The sequence below is a fragment of the Puma concolor genome, chromosome B2 (assembly GCF_028749965.1).
Source record: "Puma concolor isolate L17-30 chromosome B2, mPumCon1.1.hap2, whole genome shotgun sequence".
Classification (NCBI taxonomy): domain Eukaryota; kingdom Metazoa; phylum Chordata; class Mammalia; order Carnivora; family Felidae; genus Puma; species Puma concolor.
In genome coordinates this window covers 106,460,266-106,478,324 of record NC_141671.1, presented here as the reverse complement: position 1 = coordinate 106,478,324, position 18,059 = coordinate 106,460,266, and the positions used below count along the sequence as shown (strand labels likewise).

At 36.3% G+C, this 18,059-nt stretch overlaps 1 protein-coding gene across 2 annotated transcripts in view; it reads right to left on the bottom strand.

The window, feature by feature from the left end:
- Window positions 1-5,966: 5,966 nt before the first annotated feature.
- Window positions 5,967-18,059, bottom strand: part of NT5DC1 (5'-nucleotidase domain containing 1) — a 143,032-nt gene continuing 130,939 nt past the window's right edge. For both annotated transcript variants that reach the window (XM_086707643.1, XM_086707642.1), the window contains exons 11-12: window positions 11,372-11,540; window positions 5,967-7,766 (exon numbers count right to left, since the gene is read on the bottom strand). In XM_086707643.1, the coding sequence (XP_086563769.1) occupies window positions 7,651-7,766; window positions 11,372-11,540 (285 nt within the window). In that variant the 3' untranslated portion in view covers window positions 5,967-7,650. The remainder of the gene's footprint in view (window positions 7,767-11,371; window positions 11,541-18,059) is intronic.

Sequence of the window (18,059 nt, the reverse complement as noted above, 5' to 3'; positions counted from 1 at the left end):
AAATCATTAAAGTTATCAAGTTGTCACCATAAGCATTGTCCTGAAGCTTTATAAAAAAAAAAGCCACAGAATTTCTAAGATTTTTTTTACTAGGAAAATGGTAAATAAGAAGCCTAACTAACTGGATGCTCATGGGCTTAATTTTTCCTTATTCAACCAGTGTAGTTTTGGAGGGTAATTGAGGGTAATTGAAGCACCACTGAGTTTTCAGTGGAAAGCTTTTTTTTTTTTTTTTTTTTTTTTTTGCTTTTTAAGTTTTCAATTCCAGTTAACATACAGTGTTATATTAGTTTCAGGTATGCACTATATTGTATATGTATGTGATTGAACAACTCCATATATCACCCAGTGCTGATCACAAGTGCAGTACTTAATTTCCATCATTTATTTAACCCATCCTCCCACCCACCATTGGTAATCTTCACTTGTTCTCTATAAGTCTGTTTCTTGATTTGTCTCTTTTTTTACCCCCTTTGCTTGTTTTATTCCTTAAATTTCACATATGCGTGAAATAATGGTATTTGTCTTTCTCTGACTCAATTTCACTTACTGGAAAACTTTTTTTTTTTAAATTTTTTTTTAATGTTTTATTTATTCTTGAGAGAGAGAGAGAGCATGAGCGAGGGAGGGGCAGAGAGAGAGAGGGACACAGAATCCAAAGCAGACTCCAGGCTCTGAGCTGTCAGCACAGAGCCCGATATGGGGCTCAAACTCACAAGCCGTCAGATCATGACCTGAGCCGAAGTCAGATGCTCAACCAACTGAGCCGCGCTGGCACCCCATGGAAAGCTATTCTTAATACACCATTCTTATTTGCTATATTTACGTTAACTGATTCTTAGCTTAAGATAGACTTTGGAAAAATTAATCATTGTGTATTCTGTTCGGTGCTTCTTAATTTCTTTGCTACTACAGTGTGGTGCTTTAAAAAGAAAGAATAACAAAATAATTGTTACTGACATATAGTGTCTAGAAACAAATGATCTCAGACATCCCAATCTCAATTACCAGTAATGTTTCGCTGTTCAGCAGCTATTACATGAAGGTTTGGGAAATACTTCTGCGTTCTCTGGAGTCGAGAGGGCTATGGATATTGCAAGATTTGTGAAAATGAATGACCAAATATTTTTAGCCGTCTAAACAAAAATTTGACATAAACGGCCCAGAATTACTACTAAATAGACTTGCTAATTCTTGGTGCAATTCATACTTGGAAGTTTTACTTGATAAAGTATAGTTTTTCTAGGCCTGGAGAAGTTTTAAGTTTTAGAGAGCTAACTCTATATCCATCTTAAACCTAAATTTTCCTTTAGTGTGTTCATTTTATCTTTAATTCAGTGATTTTTTTTTTTTCTGCATTATCAATCACCTGTTTTCAAGCATTATCTCTTTTATCCTGTTCTGGACATAGTTGGAAAATAACATTTTTGTTGTTCTTGGTTTATTATCAGCTTTAACCAGTAGTATTCCTCTTGCCAGTAGGTTGGTGCCACTCATTTGTTAGATTATCATGATTTCTGTTCTGTTTAATAAAATTAGACTCAATTAGAGATTATGTAGGTTTCACTTACCAGGTAACTGGTTTGCTCCTATATCACTGCTCCATTTCTTTTCACTGCCTTTTCTTTCTCAGTTCTAAACTCAAATTGTCCCTTACGCAGACCTCCACATCAGTTAAGAGGTTTTCTTGTCCTCTCTTCACCGAAGAAGTATCATTTGGTCTGCTCAGGCCATATTGCCCTGATCGTAAGGTCATACTTCATAATTTCCCTGTACCCCACATAACAGAATCTCCTTGGGCATTCTCGTCCATTTCTGGGTATTCAGCTTAGACCAGACAATAGCAAAAGGCTTCTCTAACTTTCCTTACTCAGGGTCCCTTCACATTACTCCTGTTGCTGCTACCGCTTCTTTATCTCCAGTTTCTGTAATCAGGTTTAATAATTAAAAACAAACAAAAATTACCTGGATTCTTATTGAATTCCCTGCTCCACAGAGTCACAGTTTGAGGCTTGGATACAGGATTTGCATCAGATACACCTCCTCTGGTTTGACAATCTCAAGAAATCTGAGTTCTGTCAGGTACATACATTTGTGTTCTCGTGTTACTTTCATAATCCTGACACAAGTTTTACTATCTCAAGAGTAAAAAAAAGTTGAAGTAACAACAACAAAATGAAGTAAGTGTGCCTAAAATGCAAGTCATACAGACGTATTTTTTATTTCTAGCCTAGAGTATCTTTCACTGTTACCACAGCCATCTAAATTTGGCATAAAACAAAGCAAAACCTGATTTACATGAATAATCAGGACTTGTTAAAGGTTATTCTTAGTCCATTCATGAATGGTCCTTTGAAAAGGGGTACTTTATTCAGATTAAAACCCTACTGAAATTTACATATGCAATCTTGGTGATTGCTGCAAAAATGAATGAAATTAGGTTTGTTGCCTTCCTTAAAGGGAGTTAATGCACCAAAAGGATTTTAAATATTATACTTCTGGAATTTAGTTGCTAGGAACTCTAAAGAAATGTTACATTTTTATTAAATTTAGAGAATGAGTATTTTTTAACTGATCCAACATGGTGATTGCTTTTAACAGGAATTTTGTAATTTATTTCTTAATTTTTAAGATTTTGTTTTTAATTTTAAAAACATGGGCTCACATGGCCCCAAGATCAAGAATCTCATGCTCTACCCACTGGGCCAGCCAGGCGCCCCATTCTTCTCTTTATTAAACTGTATTAAGCCTTTTTTTAAACCAAGAAAGTGCCAAGGCCAAACTACCAACAAAGGAAAATAAAGTGTTTTTTTACTTAAGACTCTGGGAACAGGTGCATGGTGAAAGAACCTATCAAGCAGACTATGATATAATTGCCATTCCAAGTAATGACCCAGCTTCTCTCAGTAGGCATAGAGATCTCATCTCCCGTAAGTTTACTTGGAGCAGTTTTCATGATTCCTTTTCCATTTTGGTTTCCTCAGCACCAGAGGGAAATTTGTTAAGTATTCAAAGTGAACATTTGAACTTGAATATAAAGAAAGGGTAGACCCGCTTACTGATGACTTTAGTGTATGTGGCTTCCAAGAAGAGTAGACTTCATTATACATTTTAGGACTCCTGTGATTCTTGGTTCTCTACTCTCCCAGGTAAGTTCTATGTTATAGATCTTTGTTTTTGTTTGTTTTGTTTTGAGAGTGAACATGAGCAGGGGAATGGCAGAGGAAGAGTGAAAGAGAATCTTAAGTAAACTTCAGTGTGGAGCCTGATGCTGGACTCGATCTCACGACCTTGAGATCAGGGCCTGAGCTGAAATCTAGAGTCAGATGCTTCACTGACTGGGCCAGCTGGTACCCCGTAGATCTTGTTTTAATATTTTTTACTAGCTTATGTTACTTTAGGCCAGAGTCTGTGTTCTTCATTTCTAATCCCAGCATGGTGTGACTGTGAAATTGAAGTGTGATTTTAGACTAAGAATTTGTCCCAATCTACATCTAATGTTGGAAGACTTGTCAGTCAACTAAAGGCATGAATTTTGGGGTGAAAGTTGGGCTCATGTACAGACTGTTCCTTAGTAACAGAAAATTTTTGAGCAAGTATGTTAATTTAACCTCTGTCAATTTCAATGTCCTTATCTATAACATTTTAATAATTATACACCTTGTATGGTTGCTGTAAGGAATAAATAAGGAAGATGAAGTAGCCTGCTGAAGAGTTAGCACTCATTACCATTATTATTCTTTTTTACCATTATTTCTGAGGATGACTCTAGAGGCCAACAAGAGATACCTTTTTGCATTCACCCTATGTGGACTAGACCAAGCCCAAGGATTTTCAAGGGCAGCACATGGGGTGAGTTAACTCTTGAAAATATCCCAGTCTTTAACTAATCTGAAAGTCAATTCTAAATTTTTTTTTTTTTCAACGTTTATTTATTTTTGGGACAGAGAGACAGAGCATGAACGGGGGAGGGGCAGAGAGAGAGGGAGACACAGAATCGGAAACAGGCTCCAGGCTCTAAGCCATCAGCCCAGAGCCTGACGCGGGGCTGGAACTCACGGACCAAGAGATCGTGACCTGGCTGAAGTCGGACGCTTAACCGACTGCGCCACCCAGGCGCCCCTCTGGAAGTCAATTCTTACAATAACCTTGTTCTCAAGAGCCTGAGGAGGTAAGGGAATGTCATTGTAACATTTAAGGAGAAGCTATCTATCCATGTGATTCTAACATAGAGTCAAGGTTATTATATCCAAAGAGATAGTCTGACATTCCATTTTATGGTTATATAAAATAATCATATAGATTTGATTTTCATTCAAGCCAGTTCAATTAAGTATGTGTATACATGTGTTTATACATGTATGTATGTGTATATATGTATATATTTGCTTTAAATACATACACTTAAAGTTGTTGGATATGAAAACTGGTGGGGAAATAATACCTGATTACAAGTTAAAAAAACTCAGAAGTACAATTGATCCTTGAACAATGGGGTTAGGGCCCCCTCCCCCATGCATGGTCAAAAATCCATGTGTAATGTTTGATTCCCCCCAAACTTCACTACTAATAGCCTACTGTTAACTGGAAGCCTTACTGATAACATTAACATATTTTATATATGTGTTATATACTATATTTTTATAATAAAGCAAGCTAGGAAAAGTTAAAATCGTAAGGAAAATACATTTACAGTACTGTATCAAGAAAAATTTGCTATAAGTGGACCTATACAGTTCAGACCCATGTATTTCAAGAGTCAACTTTAGTTAATTTTAGATTGCAATTCACTGTTTAGTTGAAGTCTCTGTTACCTCAGTATTTCACACACCAAATTCTGACAAACTGTGACCACTGTGTCATTCAGATCTTTCTTCTGCTGATGAGGTCAACAGTGGCCAGGAAAGAAAATCTCCAATCCCTTGCATTTATTCATAGTCATTAAAAAAACTTTTTTTTAAGTATACTTATTTATTTTGAGAGAGAGGGAGAGAGGGAATGAATGAAAGAGGGTGTGAGCCAGGGAGGGACAGGGAGAGAGAATCCCAGGCTTTGTACTGTAGCATGGAGCCTGACGCTGGACCCAAACTCATGAACAATGAGATCATGACCTGAGTCGAAATCAAGAGTTGGACACTTAACTGACTGAGCCACACAGGCACCCCTGTAATTATCTTTTTAGATGAATAATGTTGGCCTGTATGCTAACATTAAACTTAAGTCCTCTGCCCATTTACACAACTTTCTTACTTTCTTCATTTAACTTTATTAAAAATATACAGCTTTTCTTCTCTCATATCTTCAACTTTTATAGTGCCATTTTTTACTATTTTTACTTTTCTTATCTATTAGAAACACTGGCACTATTTATTTATTTATGTTAAAAAATTTTTTTTAATCTTTATTTATTTTTGAGAGAGAGAAAAGAGCAAGTGGGGGAGGAAGAGAGAGAGAGGGAGACACAGAATCTGAAGCAGGCTCCAGGCTCTGAGCTGTCAGCACAGAGCCCGACTGTGGGCTCGAACTCACAAACTGTAAGGTCATGACCTGAGCTGAAGTCAGACGCTTAACCGACTGAGCCCCTAGATGCCCCAGGACTAGCACTTTTTAGAAACAATGAAATAAAAAATCTGAAAGTAATGATAGTCCAAGAGAAAGACAACACTCATAAGAAGCACTGACTCTGCTAGAAAGGTAAAAGGAAACTTGGAAATAAACTCTGATCTCTTTTGACAAGATGAAAGAAACTAAGGTAAGATTAGGTGGTAATTTGTTCTGATTCCTTAGGTAAGTACTGGTAAAAGTAGAATGACAACTTCTGATTTGAGTCAATTTTTTTTCATTCCATAAATGGCCAAAAAAGTGCAATTAACTTATTTTGGGGTTTTCATTTTTCATATTAACAATAGCAGTTTATAAGCATTTAAAGATACATTATATTTTGCTCTTGACAAAATAAATCCACGTAAGGAAAAATAGCTTTATTTTTAAAGAAATTAAATATCTATTTGTATACATGAGACAGCTCTCATTTAGCCCTAAGCTGATTGTGTGTGTTTATTATTGTCCTCCAATAAGATTTTGGAAGCCAATTTCAAATACATTACCATATACTTATTAGTTGATATCAAACAGAGCTACTGACATTGAGGAAAAAATTTCAGTAACTGTTTATCTACCCTGAGATACTCATTCCCACAATACATTTGGGATTATTTGAGCACTTAAAAATTTAACGAAATTATTTCTTTTCATTGCATGCATCAATATGCTAAGTTCTTTGCTACAATATAGGTAAAATAATGATAGTGACCAGTGTGTTTTCTGATACTGTCCATGATAGACAGAATGAAATTACAGCATAAAGAGTAGCCAGGAATTTATTGTAAACATCTGGCTCCAAATACTTTGCCCCAAGTAACTACTATAATAGGACTATACAAAGCACCATAGAACACAGTAATCCTAAATTGCAGTATAACTATAAAACCTCTTAAAGTGTTTTTCTCAACCTTTTTTTTCATTACCACACTCCACCCTGAGAAAAATTAACCAAATTAAATTTAATTAATAAATTTAACTTTATATTTCTCCCTCATGAGAGAAATTAATACCAAAGAATAAAATTTTATTGGCTAGGGTTCAGCTTTGGAGGGCCACTATACATTGCATTATCTAATTTTTTTTTCATCCCAAGAACCAGTTTTTGTCTCTTTGAGAATATATGTCTTAAAGTGAATGAAAATTCTATAGGTTTTAACATTATTAGGGGGAAAAAAAACTTTATGAGTAACACTGGAGGTTGAATTAGTTGGCTTCTTATCTCATTTCTGTCCCATACTAGCTGTGTGGTCTCAGAAGAAATCTGCTTTACCTCCTTGTTTTGGAAAACATAAGAATAGCATGAAACCTGATAGCTTGGAAAAATCATTTATTCTCACTGGACTCAGCGTTCTTAGCTATAGATGGAAGAAACAGATATAGTTCAGTTGTTCCCAATTCTGGCTACCTTTTCCTGGGGCAAGTAAAAGACATCAGTGCTCATCTCTATTCCCAGACCAATGAAACCAATCTGGAGGTTATGGTCTAGCTAGTGATTTTTGAACTTCAGTATATGAGTCACACTAATATTAAACACAGGTTGCTGGGATACATTCCCAGAGTTTGATTCTGCAGGTCTGGGGTGGGGCCTGCAAATCTGTATTTCTATCAAATTCTCAGGTGATGCTATGTTAGTGGTTTGGGGACAACACTTTGAGAACCATTGGTCTAGGCATATTTGTAAATATGTGTATGTATATGTGTATGTACAAGTGTGCATGTGTGTGTGTGTGTGTGTATTTATACACACACACACACACACACACACACATGCCCAGGTGAATCGTAATCTCAGAATTATTGGTATAGAAAATGTTAATAAGGTTCCTTTCCATTCTAAGACACTGAGATTTTAATATAATGAGAGTTGTTGGGCATCAAGATGATCTATACAGAAAGGAGACTTATGGAAAAGCATCTAATTCTTGGTTAATTATCATTAGGAATTTGTTCCTAGAAAGCATTTTACAGTATTTTTAAAAAATTAACATTTTTACAGTATATTTGCTGCATATATGGTTCTTCACTTCATTTTTCAGTAAAGACAGTTTATTTGGCTGTCAGTGTCTCAATATTTGATAAGATCGATGGAGGGTTTGGATAGTAGCCAGCTGTTTTTGAACTGCTTGAAGAGAACCTTGAAAATTTGTAGTCCAGGGGTAATTCTGGGGAAAAAAACAGTATTATTATTCTGTAGATCTTAAAAGGCTGTTCATAAATATAAACAAATCAAAACTCATTTTTTAGCTTCATGATTTTAATTTCTTCTGTCACCTGGATAGGTTGCAGCTAAATGTATTATAAATTTAGATGTATTATAAATCATCCTCAGAGATCTAACTATAATAACATTCTCTGTACAAAAGTTAGCACGTAAAACAGGAATGCTCATCTGATTTTTTATTCTGAAATTTAAAACTCTCTCAGGCCCTACTCAAGCATCATGTAACAGGTAAATGGGAACTAATAATCTTCATGGCCCTTAGTAATAAGAGAATTACTAAGAGTAATCTTTGAATGCTTAGATAAATAAGGATTCTAATGCACACAATGTGGCAACTTTCGCCACATAAGCATTACACACACAGCCAGAAGGGAAACTGGGAGAGAGAACATAAAATGCACATTTTATTGATGGTGAGACATGGTGACATCTACATAGAAGTCTCTCAAAAGCTAGACTTCAGATATCTTCTTCCCCAATTTCTTCCAAGGAAACATAACTAGAAATATTACAAGTGAAATATTATGACATATGCCATGTTACAATACTCACTCCATGGGCACATACTAGGCGATAATCCTTATTTTAAAAATTTCACAAGTAAAACATCATTTGGAAGTACTATTCTGAAAATGACACTAGCATAAAAATCATACTTTACATTAAATGCCAGTGAGAATCATCAAGGCCCAAGTAGTTAATAACCCTTATGAGGAAAAAACGAATGCTGGAGATTGAGAAGAAGGAACACTGCCTAGCTTTGTTTGGCTGTTGTTAAGTCCTTCTTAGTATTTTCTCCTGAGGAAAGTTAGAAGACAGGCCCTGTACCAAGTTTTTTCCCGGGGTGCTGTGGAAGAAAGCTTTTGGAAAATGAAAAGGCAGATGCACTAATGTTACTGCTTCTTTAAGGAGAGGTTATTACCGTAGAAGACAGAGAAGGGGTTATTTTCCAATTCTTTGGAGAAATATTTAAATCCTAGAATAATGAAGATTCACTTTTTTTTGACTTTCTTACTGTTTCATAACCATATCCCATTGAACCAGTTTCCATCCAGGTACTATATACTAATTCATTGGCTTCCAGTATCACATTACTTCATTCTCTCACTATAAATTTGAATCACTTTGAAATAAAATAAACATCTTGCTTTACTGTTTCTCACGTCTATCCTGTGAGGGAAGAAATGCAGCCTGGTATTATCCCCAATTTAAAAAAGAAGAATCTAAGGTTCAAAAACAAACAAACAAACAAAAAACTGAAGCAGACTTCACTTTTAAACTAGAGGTAGGACAACTAGAAAAGATGGATAGAATATAAGCATCCATATAAACTGGACAGTCAACTAAGACCTGAGGACCCATTTCCTGGGAAGGTGTAACAAGCAGAGAGTGAGCTGACATTCAGCCACAGCTTTTTTCCTTTAGGTCCCTGAATTCCTGCTGGGGGCAAGTGCAGTTACTAGCAGCAGAAAAACTAGTAGAGCTTTTGGCAGTCTTGAAGGGCTGCAGTCAGAAACCGAGGGGCTAGGAATATACTGTGAAGGAATGGAAACCGGGGGCTAGGAATATACTGTGAAGGAATGGAAACCGGGGGGCTAGGAATGTACTGTGAAGGAATGGAAACCGGGGGGCTAGGAATATACTGTGAAGGAATGGAAACCGGGGGGCTAGGAATGTACTGTGAAGGAATGGAAACCGGGGGGCTAGGAATCTGCTGTGAAGGAATGGAAACTGGGGGGCTAGGAATGTACTGTGAAGGAATGGAAACCGGGGGCTAGGAATCTGCTGTGAAGGAATGGCTGGAGAACTGGAGTCTACTGGTTTGCTCCTCAGGCCCATTGGCAAATTCTGAGGGCAACTTAAGGAAACTAATAAGCAAGCATAAGCATATACCTCTGCAAAACAGAGTGGATTTTTCAGCAGTTTCTCAGTTTTAAGAAAACAGGGAAGGATTAAGTTCTGCCCTCAGAGAGAAGAAGGACCCTAGTGAATATCTCATACTTCAGATATATATTTCTGAAAACAGAATTTACTATTATGAAGTAATTCTCTTTTGTGTTAATAATGGATTTTCCCCTTAATGTCTACTTTGTTTCACATTAATATATCTAACTCTTGATTATGATTAACACGGTATTATCTGTCACCATCTTCTGATATTCAAACTGTGTCCTCATATTTCAGAGATGTCTTTTATGAACAGCTCATAGTTGGGTTTTGTTATTTCATTCAGGCCTTTAACCGGAGAATTTTGCCATCCATACTTAATACCATTACTTAGCTTTAAACTCATCATCTTAGTGAATACTCTCCATTTGTATTGTTTCTTTTTCATACTCTCTTTTCTTCCTATTTTTGTTTTCCTTTAGATTTTAAGTTATTTTACCTAATTAGCTCAGTATATATCTCATTACATTTTCTTTGGTAGTTATCTTACAGATTACACATGCATTTTGTATGTTATCAATACCTAATATACTCTTATGCCTTACCATATAATACAAGGACATTAGAACATTTTAATTCCAGCTGTCCCACTGCCATTGGCAGCATGTTTTAAAATTCTTTCTTTAAATGTCTTAGGACTTTTTTAAAAAATTGTTCCAATAGTAAATGTTCATTTAATTGATTCACATATCTGTCCCTTTGTTGCTGTATATTCCTTCTTGCATCTTCAGTCTTCTAACAGGGGTCAGGCTGGCTATTTTTCATTACGTGCTGAACCTTATAATGATGCTTTTAGAAAAAATTTGAGTCCCAGAATGATGTTACCTTCCTCAAAAGAGAATATTCTCAATCCAGTTTTAGGGACTTAGCTGATCTAACACTGAACTTCAGTTATCTTTTTTTTTTTTAATGTTTTTTAATGTTTATTTATTATTGAGAGATAGAGAGACACAGAGTGTGAGCAGGGAGGGACAGAGAGAGAGGAAGACACAGAATCTGAAGCAGGCTCCAGGCTCTGAGCTGTCAACACAGAGCCCGACGCGGGGCTTGAACCCACGAACTGTGAGATCGTGACCTGAGCTGAAGTCGGACGCTTAACTGACTGAGCCACCCAGGTGCCCCTGAGCTTCAGTTATCTTTAAGGTAAATTCAGGGTCTCCATGCAGATTAAGAGAGTCTATCAGGCCCACCTCTCCTCTTGTAGACCCTACCTTCCACTTCCTGTCCCTGAAGGCTCATTAGCTTCAGCTAATGAAAGGCCCACTCACGTTCTCTGGTGCCCTGTCTAGAATTAGCCAACAGTGAGGGAAAGGGGGCTCCCAAAGTCAGGTTCATCTTACTTGGCCTTTAGCATCCTGTCCTGGCAATTTTTCCTTTTATCCTGTGACTCCAAGCAGACTTAAAAAAAAAAGGTCCAGCTTTTATGGGTGGCCCCAGGAGACAGGCAGGTCCTAATTCCCTAGGTTGCCATAACTAGGTGTATCCCAAGAAAAATAAATACCATGGGAAAATTTTCTTCTTTTGAAGGCAAGAAATCTAGTACTTACAGTCATTAATATCTAGTAACAGCTAAAGCTTTATAAGTATTTTCCTGCTTACCTGCTATTGCTTCAATACTTGGAATTGCAATAGTGCTGTAAGTACTGATTCTCTTACAAGACCATGTATAAAATAATGAGTCTTCCGTATTTTCCAGTCCTGAAACTGAATCAATAAAAAAAGAGCCCCATTTTTTAGATAATGTATTTAGAGGCTTTGCCTTTGGTCCCTGAAACAAGAGAACAGAACAATGAGAAAAATGATTAATTTTCAATGTCATAACTTGTTCCCCCATTAAGTAAATCAAAATAAAAAACTCTAGGAATTTCAGTTGTTTACCTTTAACTAAACTGTATACTACCTAAAAAGGGAAACCAAGCTTAGAAGTTCTTGCCTCCCCTGGTACAAGTGTCTTCCCCTGGTTTTGTTTGGGAACCCTTTTTCTCATCCTTTGGGATCTGACCTGGATGCCATCCAGGACATTTTCCTTGACCTCCCACCCTCAGGTTAGTTCAGGTCTTCCATTTTCCTTAGTTTATCCCTAATATATGACTTCTCATGCTACCTTTATTTATCATACTATTTACTTTTCACCTTTGACAGATAATGAAGTACCTAAGGTTAGGAACTTCCTTATGTATCAGTGTAACTTTAAGGCTTAGTGCCTGGGTCAGAGCAGGGACGTAACAATTGTAGACTAAATAAAAGATGATTAAAAAAATACTTCTCAGTGTTTTATGGATATGGATAAAATTAAAACCGTAAAAAATCCCATTGTATCCATATAATCTGGATTATAAAATCTCATCATTTTCTGATGAAAATTTCATTTTGGAACACCACAGAGCCTTAAATCATGCCTCTAGATTCATAATTCTTTGTGCTGTAACTCATTTGATGAAGATGAGAATGTTTTCAAATGATGATGTTTAGAAAGCAGTCAGCAAGAACCTATTTGGATTTCAGCAAAGATATATAAAAGCAGTATAGAGGATGAATATCCTTGATTCTGTATATACATTTAAGGTGTATTTGAATTTCCCAATGTTTATTAAGCAATTTATAAAGTAGTAAGATTCATTATTTAGTTCACTATCTTTTCCAAAATAATGAATCTGAAAAGAGATGATTCGCATCACGTATACTGTATGTAGATAATGGTTCTGCAAACACAGAGTGGTAAAATGTAGGCTGTTACCTATTCCTATGAAAACAGGAAAACAGATTTATCTACCCTTTCTGGCTTAATGTAATATTGGTGCTGTTATGGTCTAAATGTCTGTGCCTCCCCAAAATTCAGATGTTGAAGTCTTAACCCCCAAGGTGATGGTATTAGGAGGTGAGGCCTTTGGGAGGTTGCTTAGCTCATGAGGGTGGAGCCCTCATGAATGGGATTAAAGCTCTTACAAAACAAGCTATCTTCCCTTTTCTGGCATGTGAGGGTACAGTGAAAAGATGATGGTCTATGAGGAAGTAGATCTTCACCAGATACCAAATTGGCTAGCACCATCATCTTGAGCTTAACAACCTCCAGAACTATGAGAAATAAATGTTTGTTGTGTATAAGCCAGGAAAAAAAATGTACATATATATATACACACAATATATATTAATATTATATATATATAATATACACACACATATATATATATATACACACACACACATATATATACAACTAATCAAAAGAATCATTCCATTCTTGAACATATCAACAAGGAGCACTCCTATTTTTGTTTGAGCTTTATATCTTGTAGGTATCATCCTTTACTGGTAAGTGTTCTCATCAAGTTTCTAGCCTCTTCTCCTTTCTCTAGTCTCCCTTGGACATTTATCTATATCCCAATTTTCTTCACTAGTCCCGACCTATCTCCCAAGCCAGTTTGATCTCCTCCAAATACTTCAAGGAAATAAGATATAACATGAAATCAGTCGTATTTTCTCCTCACAAAACCAGCTTTTTCTCTTGACTGCCATTTGTATATGGATAAAATCCATTATTTCCAGTTGCCTGTGTTTGAAAAGTAGCTATGTTTCGAGTCCCAACCCCTTCCAGAAGCACCAGGCTTATCACCTGTCCCACCACCCAAGTCTGCCCTTACACAGCTACATGAAAGCTTCAATCCTGTTAGCCTCCACCTTCAAAACTGTTTCTCTGGTTGACACATCTACACAATTTGCTATTTTATGGTCAAGACCGTGCATTATAGCCTGTACAATTGCCATACATTCACTCATTATTTCCTGAGCCAAGAATATGTTACTATTTCCATCAATTGAAAATATACTGATGCTTTAATGTCTACCTCAAATTCTACATACTTTATGAAGTTTTCTGTAATCTTCCTCAATGAAGTATGCATCCTTCGTTGTCTGAAACTCTTTTGTAACTTGTATTCCCTCCAGACAGTTATGTTTTATTTGCATACTCAAGCTTCCCTTCTCCTCTATCCTTGGACTGTAATACACTCTGTAAAAAGGAACTGTGTGTAACTCAACCACAAGTTTCCGGATATTCTTAACAAAGAGGCTTGTGTAAATTAAAAACTCAGTGTATGTATGTGCTGAACAAGAGAATGGTGTTAGACTGTTTAATAATGAGTGATCTTACTAAGATCTTATTAAGAGCTAATCCAATAAGCTCTTATGTTTGACGCTTGTGATAAAAATTTTGAGTACTGCTCTGAAATATGTGTAGTATATGTAAACACATACACAGAACTACCAATTACAGTGAGGTGATGTAATTAAGGATGTACCTATATAGGAAAGAGTGTTATACATATGTAAACTAAGTTACATTGGATTTCTCTCTCCATACTTCCATGAATTAGAAATGATTCATTTATGGTCTCGAAAATGAAAAACAGTGTATGAATAATCATGTCAGGTCACTGATCACAATGGAAAAGTAAGAAGTTTTAAAGAAGGACAAAAAGTCATGAATATAACCAGTTTCCTCTAACTTGTAACTTATTTTTATTGACAAGACTAACTGCAAAAGAGCCCCTTGGGGCGGGGTGGGGGGGGTGGTGGGTGGGGGGCGTGGGGGTGGGGTGGGGAGGGGAACCTAACCAGCTTAACATATCTCATAGAAAGGAATTTGAAAGAATGTAACTCCAAACTCATTGTATCTTTTATGAGACCAAAAAGGAAAATGTTTTCAAAGCAGTGATATTCAAATATTTACTATCACTATACATAAAACTCAAAAATACTCAAATCGCCAAGATTAAATAACATTTGCATTACATGGCAAATAGGCTTTAGGTATACCACATTTATGGAAAAGGAATGATATTTCTTTATTATGAAATATCATTCATCTTAAGTGAGAATTGGCTTAAAAAAATAGTCTGTTGGTTTTAATCTAAAAACTATCCCAAACACAGCAATCTAGAAGGGTAAATTTTTTTCTCCATGATTAACTCCCTAATTTTATTATTAGTTTGTCTAGTAAATAGTTAAAAAACAACTTGGTCTAATTTTCTTATTTGGTATTTATTTGGGGGGGAAGGTTTTTTTAGAAGAGAATGAGGACACAATTATTATTCATTGGTTTCAATGTATCTGGAACATAAAGCCAATAAGCTGATACAAAGTTTCAAATTATCAGTTCTTTCTAACAAATATCTTTCATTTTTTAGTTACCCGATGGGAGTACTGAGAGATAAGTAGGTCTCTTAGGTGTACTCCTAGGTCCTACCACAGATACACTCTTCATTTTGAGAATTTCTAAAGGGTAGTGGTTATATTCCAGGCATGATTCTTTTTTCTTTCTTTTTTTTTTTTTTAATTTAAGAGAGAGAAAGCGCATGTGCACTTGTGCACACATGAGTGGGAGAGGGGCAGAGAGAGAGGGAGAGCAAATCCCAAGCAGGGCTCAATCTCACAACCCTGGGATCATGGCCTGAACCGAAATCAGGAGTGGATGTTTAACTGGCTAAGCTGCTGAGGTTCCCCCCTATCCAGGCATAATTCTTAATAAAACAGTGTTTGTGACTGAAACACCAAATAGCTGTTTACTAAAGTAAGATTAAAATTTATTTTTATTCTGGTACAGAATTGTCAAATGTAATGAAGTGAAGCTTTAGTGAACAATACTGGTCCCGCTTTATGTTTTCTTAATCTAACTCATAGAAGTGTAATTCAGACTATTTTATTAGTAAATCAATTTAAAAATTCAGACTCAATTTTATCAATTTGAATGTTTTCAGGTGGTATCAATGTCACCATTGTTTCAATGTGTGCTTCGTGGATTACTAGGGAGAACAGGTATCTCCTCCTATGTAAGCTTTCCCCTGCAGTCAACTGCTGGATACCAATTTCCTACTTGGCTAGATATGAATTCACTGTTGGTTTCATCAGGTTCAACCACATGAAAGTGCTGATATTCAACTATTTTTGACATACGTAAAAGGGCAATTTCATAAATTCCCACCTAAATGGATGCTGTGAGACCCTTTTCCCTATCTTTTGCTCACTGGTTAACACTATTCCAGGGGTCTTGAACAAAAGTATTTATTAATTTTTGAAAAGTTTATTTATGTATTTTGAGAGACAGAGAGTGGGGGAGGGGCAAAGAGAGAGGGAGAGTGAGGATCCCAAGCAGCTCTGCATTGTCAGCACAGAGCCCAACATGGGGCTCAATCCCACTAACTATGAAATCATGACCTGAGCCAAAATCAAGAGTCAGATGCTCAGCCAACTAAGCCACCCAGGTGCCCAGAACAAAAATATTCAATATTGATACAAAGTTGTCATTTTTTCTTATTGTTGCCTCTCTGGATTTTTTTTGTTTTTAAGTAATCTCTACACCCACGATCAAGAGTTGCATGCACTACTGACTGAGCCAGCTGGACACCCTGGCTTCATCTTTGTTCATGTTTGTCCATCACCACCATCTGGATTCTAACTTGAGAAATTCTCCACTCTGAGGCCACAAAAATATTTTCATAAATTTTCTTCAATTAATTTTACAAATCTATTTCTTATTTTCAGATCTATAATCCATTCGGAATTTACATAAGGGGGGAAAAGGGACTCATTTTTCTCCATATATTGAGTCTATATTCAGTGCTACTTACTGAACCATCTATCTTTTCCTGCTGATTGATAACCCTCTAACATATATCACATTTACATAGTAACTTGTGATAGAGGGCCTTTGTCCGGGTTCTTCTTTCTCTGTTCACTGACCTTTTTATTTATTTATTAAAAAAAAATTTTTTTTTCAACGTTTATTTATTTTTGGGACAGAGAGAGACAGAGCATGAACGGGGGAGGGGCAGAGAGAGAGGGAGACACAGAATCGGAAACAGGCTCCAGGCTCTGAGCCATCAGCCCAGAGCCCGACGCGGGGCTCGAACTCACGGACCGCGAGATCGTGACCTGGCTGAAGTCGGACGCTTAACCGACTGCGCCACCCAGGCGCCCCTGTTCACTGACCTTTTTAGTTTGTTATTAGTACTATACTAAAAAATTACTGTAGCTTCCAAACATGGTTAGTATCTGATAGGATGAAATTCCTTCCCTCCATTATCCTTTTTTAATGAAACTGTCTTAGCTCTTTGTGGGTTTTCAGTTTTCTGCCTAAATGCAGAATCAGTTTGTGAAGGTCCACTCAAAATCCTCCTGGGATTTTGCATAACATTACATTGACTGTAAATAAAGGAAAATAGGTCAATATAATCTTAAAATATGGTGTATCTCTCCCCTTTGTTCATCTGTATTTATTTGTTTATTTTTTATTTATTATTTTTTTTAAATTTTTTTTCAACGTTTTTATTTATTTTTGGGACAGAGAGAGACAGAGCATGAACGGGGGAGGGGTAGAGAGAGAGGGAGACACAGAATCGGAAACAGGCTCCAGGCTCCGAGCCATCAGCCCAGAGCCTGACGGGGCTCGAACCCACGGACCGCGAGATCGTGACCTGGCTGAAGCTGGACGCTTAACCGACTGCGCCATCCAGGCGCCCCTGTTCATCTGTATTTAGAATCTTTTTTTAAATTGAGGTATAACTGACATATAACATTATATTAGTTTTAGATGCAGAACATAATAATTCCATATTTGTGTACATTACAAATTGATCACAGTAAGTCCATACATCGTTACAAAGATTTTTGTGTGTGTGATTAGAACTTTAAAAATCTAATATCCTAGCAACTTTCAAATATGCAATACAATATTATTAACTATAGTTACCACACTGTAGGTCCCCAAGACTTATTTATTTTATAACTAGAAATCTGTACTTTTGATTCCTTACTAAAGGAATCCAGAATCCTTACTAAAGACTTAAAAATTTCTCTGTTAAGTCTTATGGGATGTATTAATTCCTACATAGTGATTCATTTTCATTGCTTTTTAAATGATTTATTTCTCGTTATACTTTGTTAAGTGGTTACTGAGGGTACATAGAAAAGCTATTGATTTTTGAATGCTGATTTGGATCCAGCATTTTGACAACTCTATTCAAAGTTGTAATAGTTTGTTGATTCCCTATGGTCTTCTATGCTAATGACCATATAACTCTGAAATAATCACAATTTGGTGTCTTCTAATCCTAATTTGTATTTTTTTTTTTTTCTCTTCTTGTGGTTTTGGCCAGCTCTCTGTTACACAATATAATTAATAACAGATATCCTTTGTCTAGCTCAGAACCTTAAAGGGCCTATGTCTCCATTAAGTATGGCTTTTTTCCCCATTAAAGTTTTCCATTACAGATTATATTCTCACTGGGTT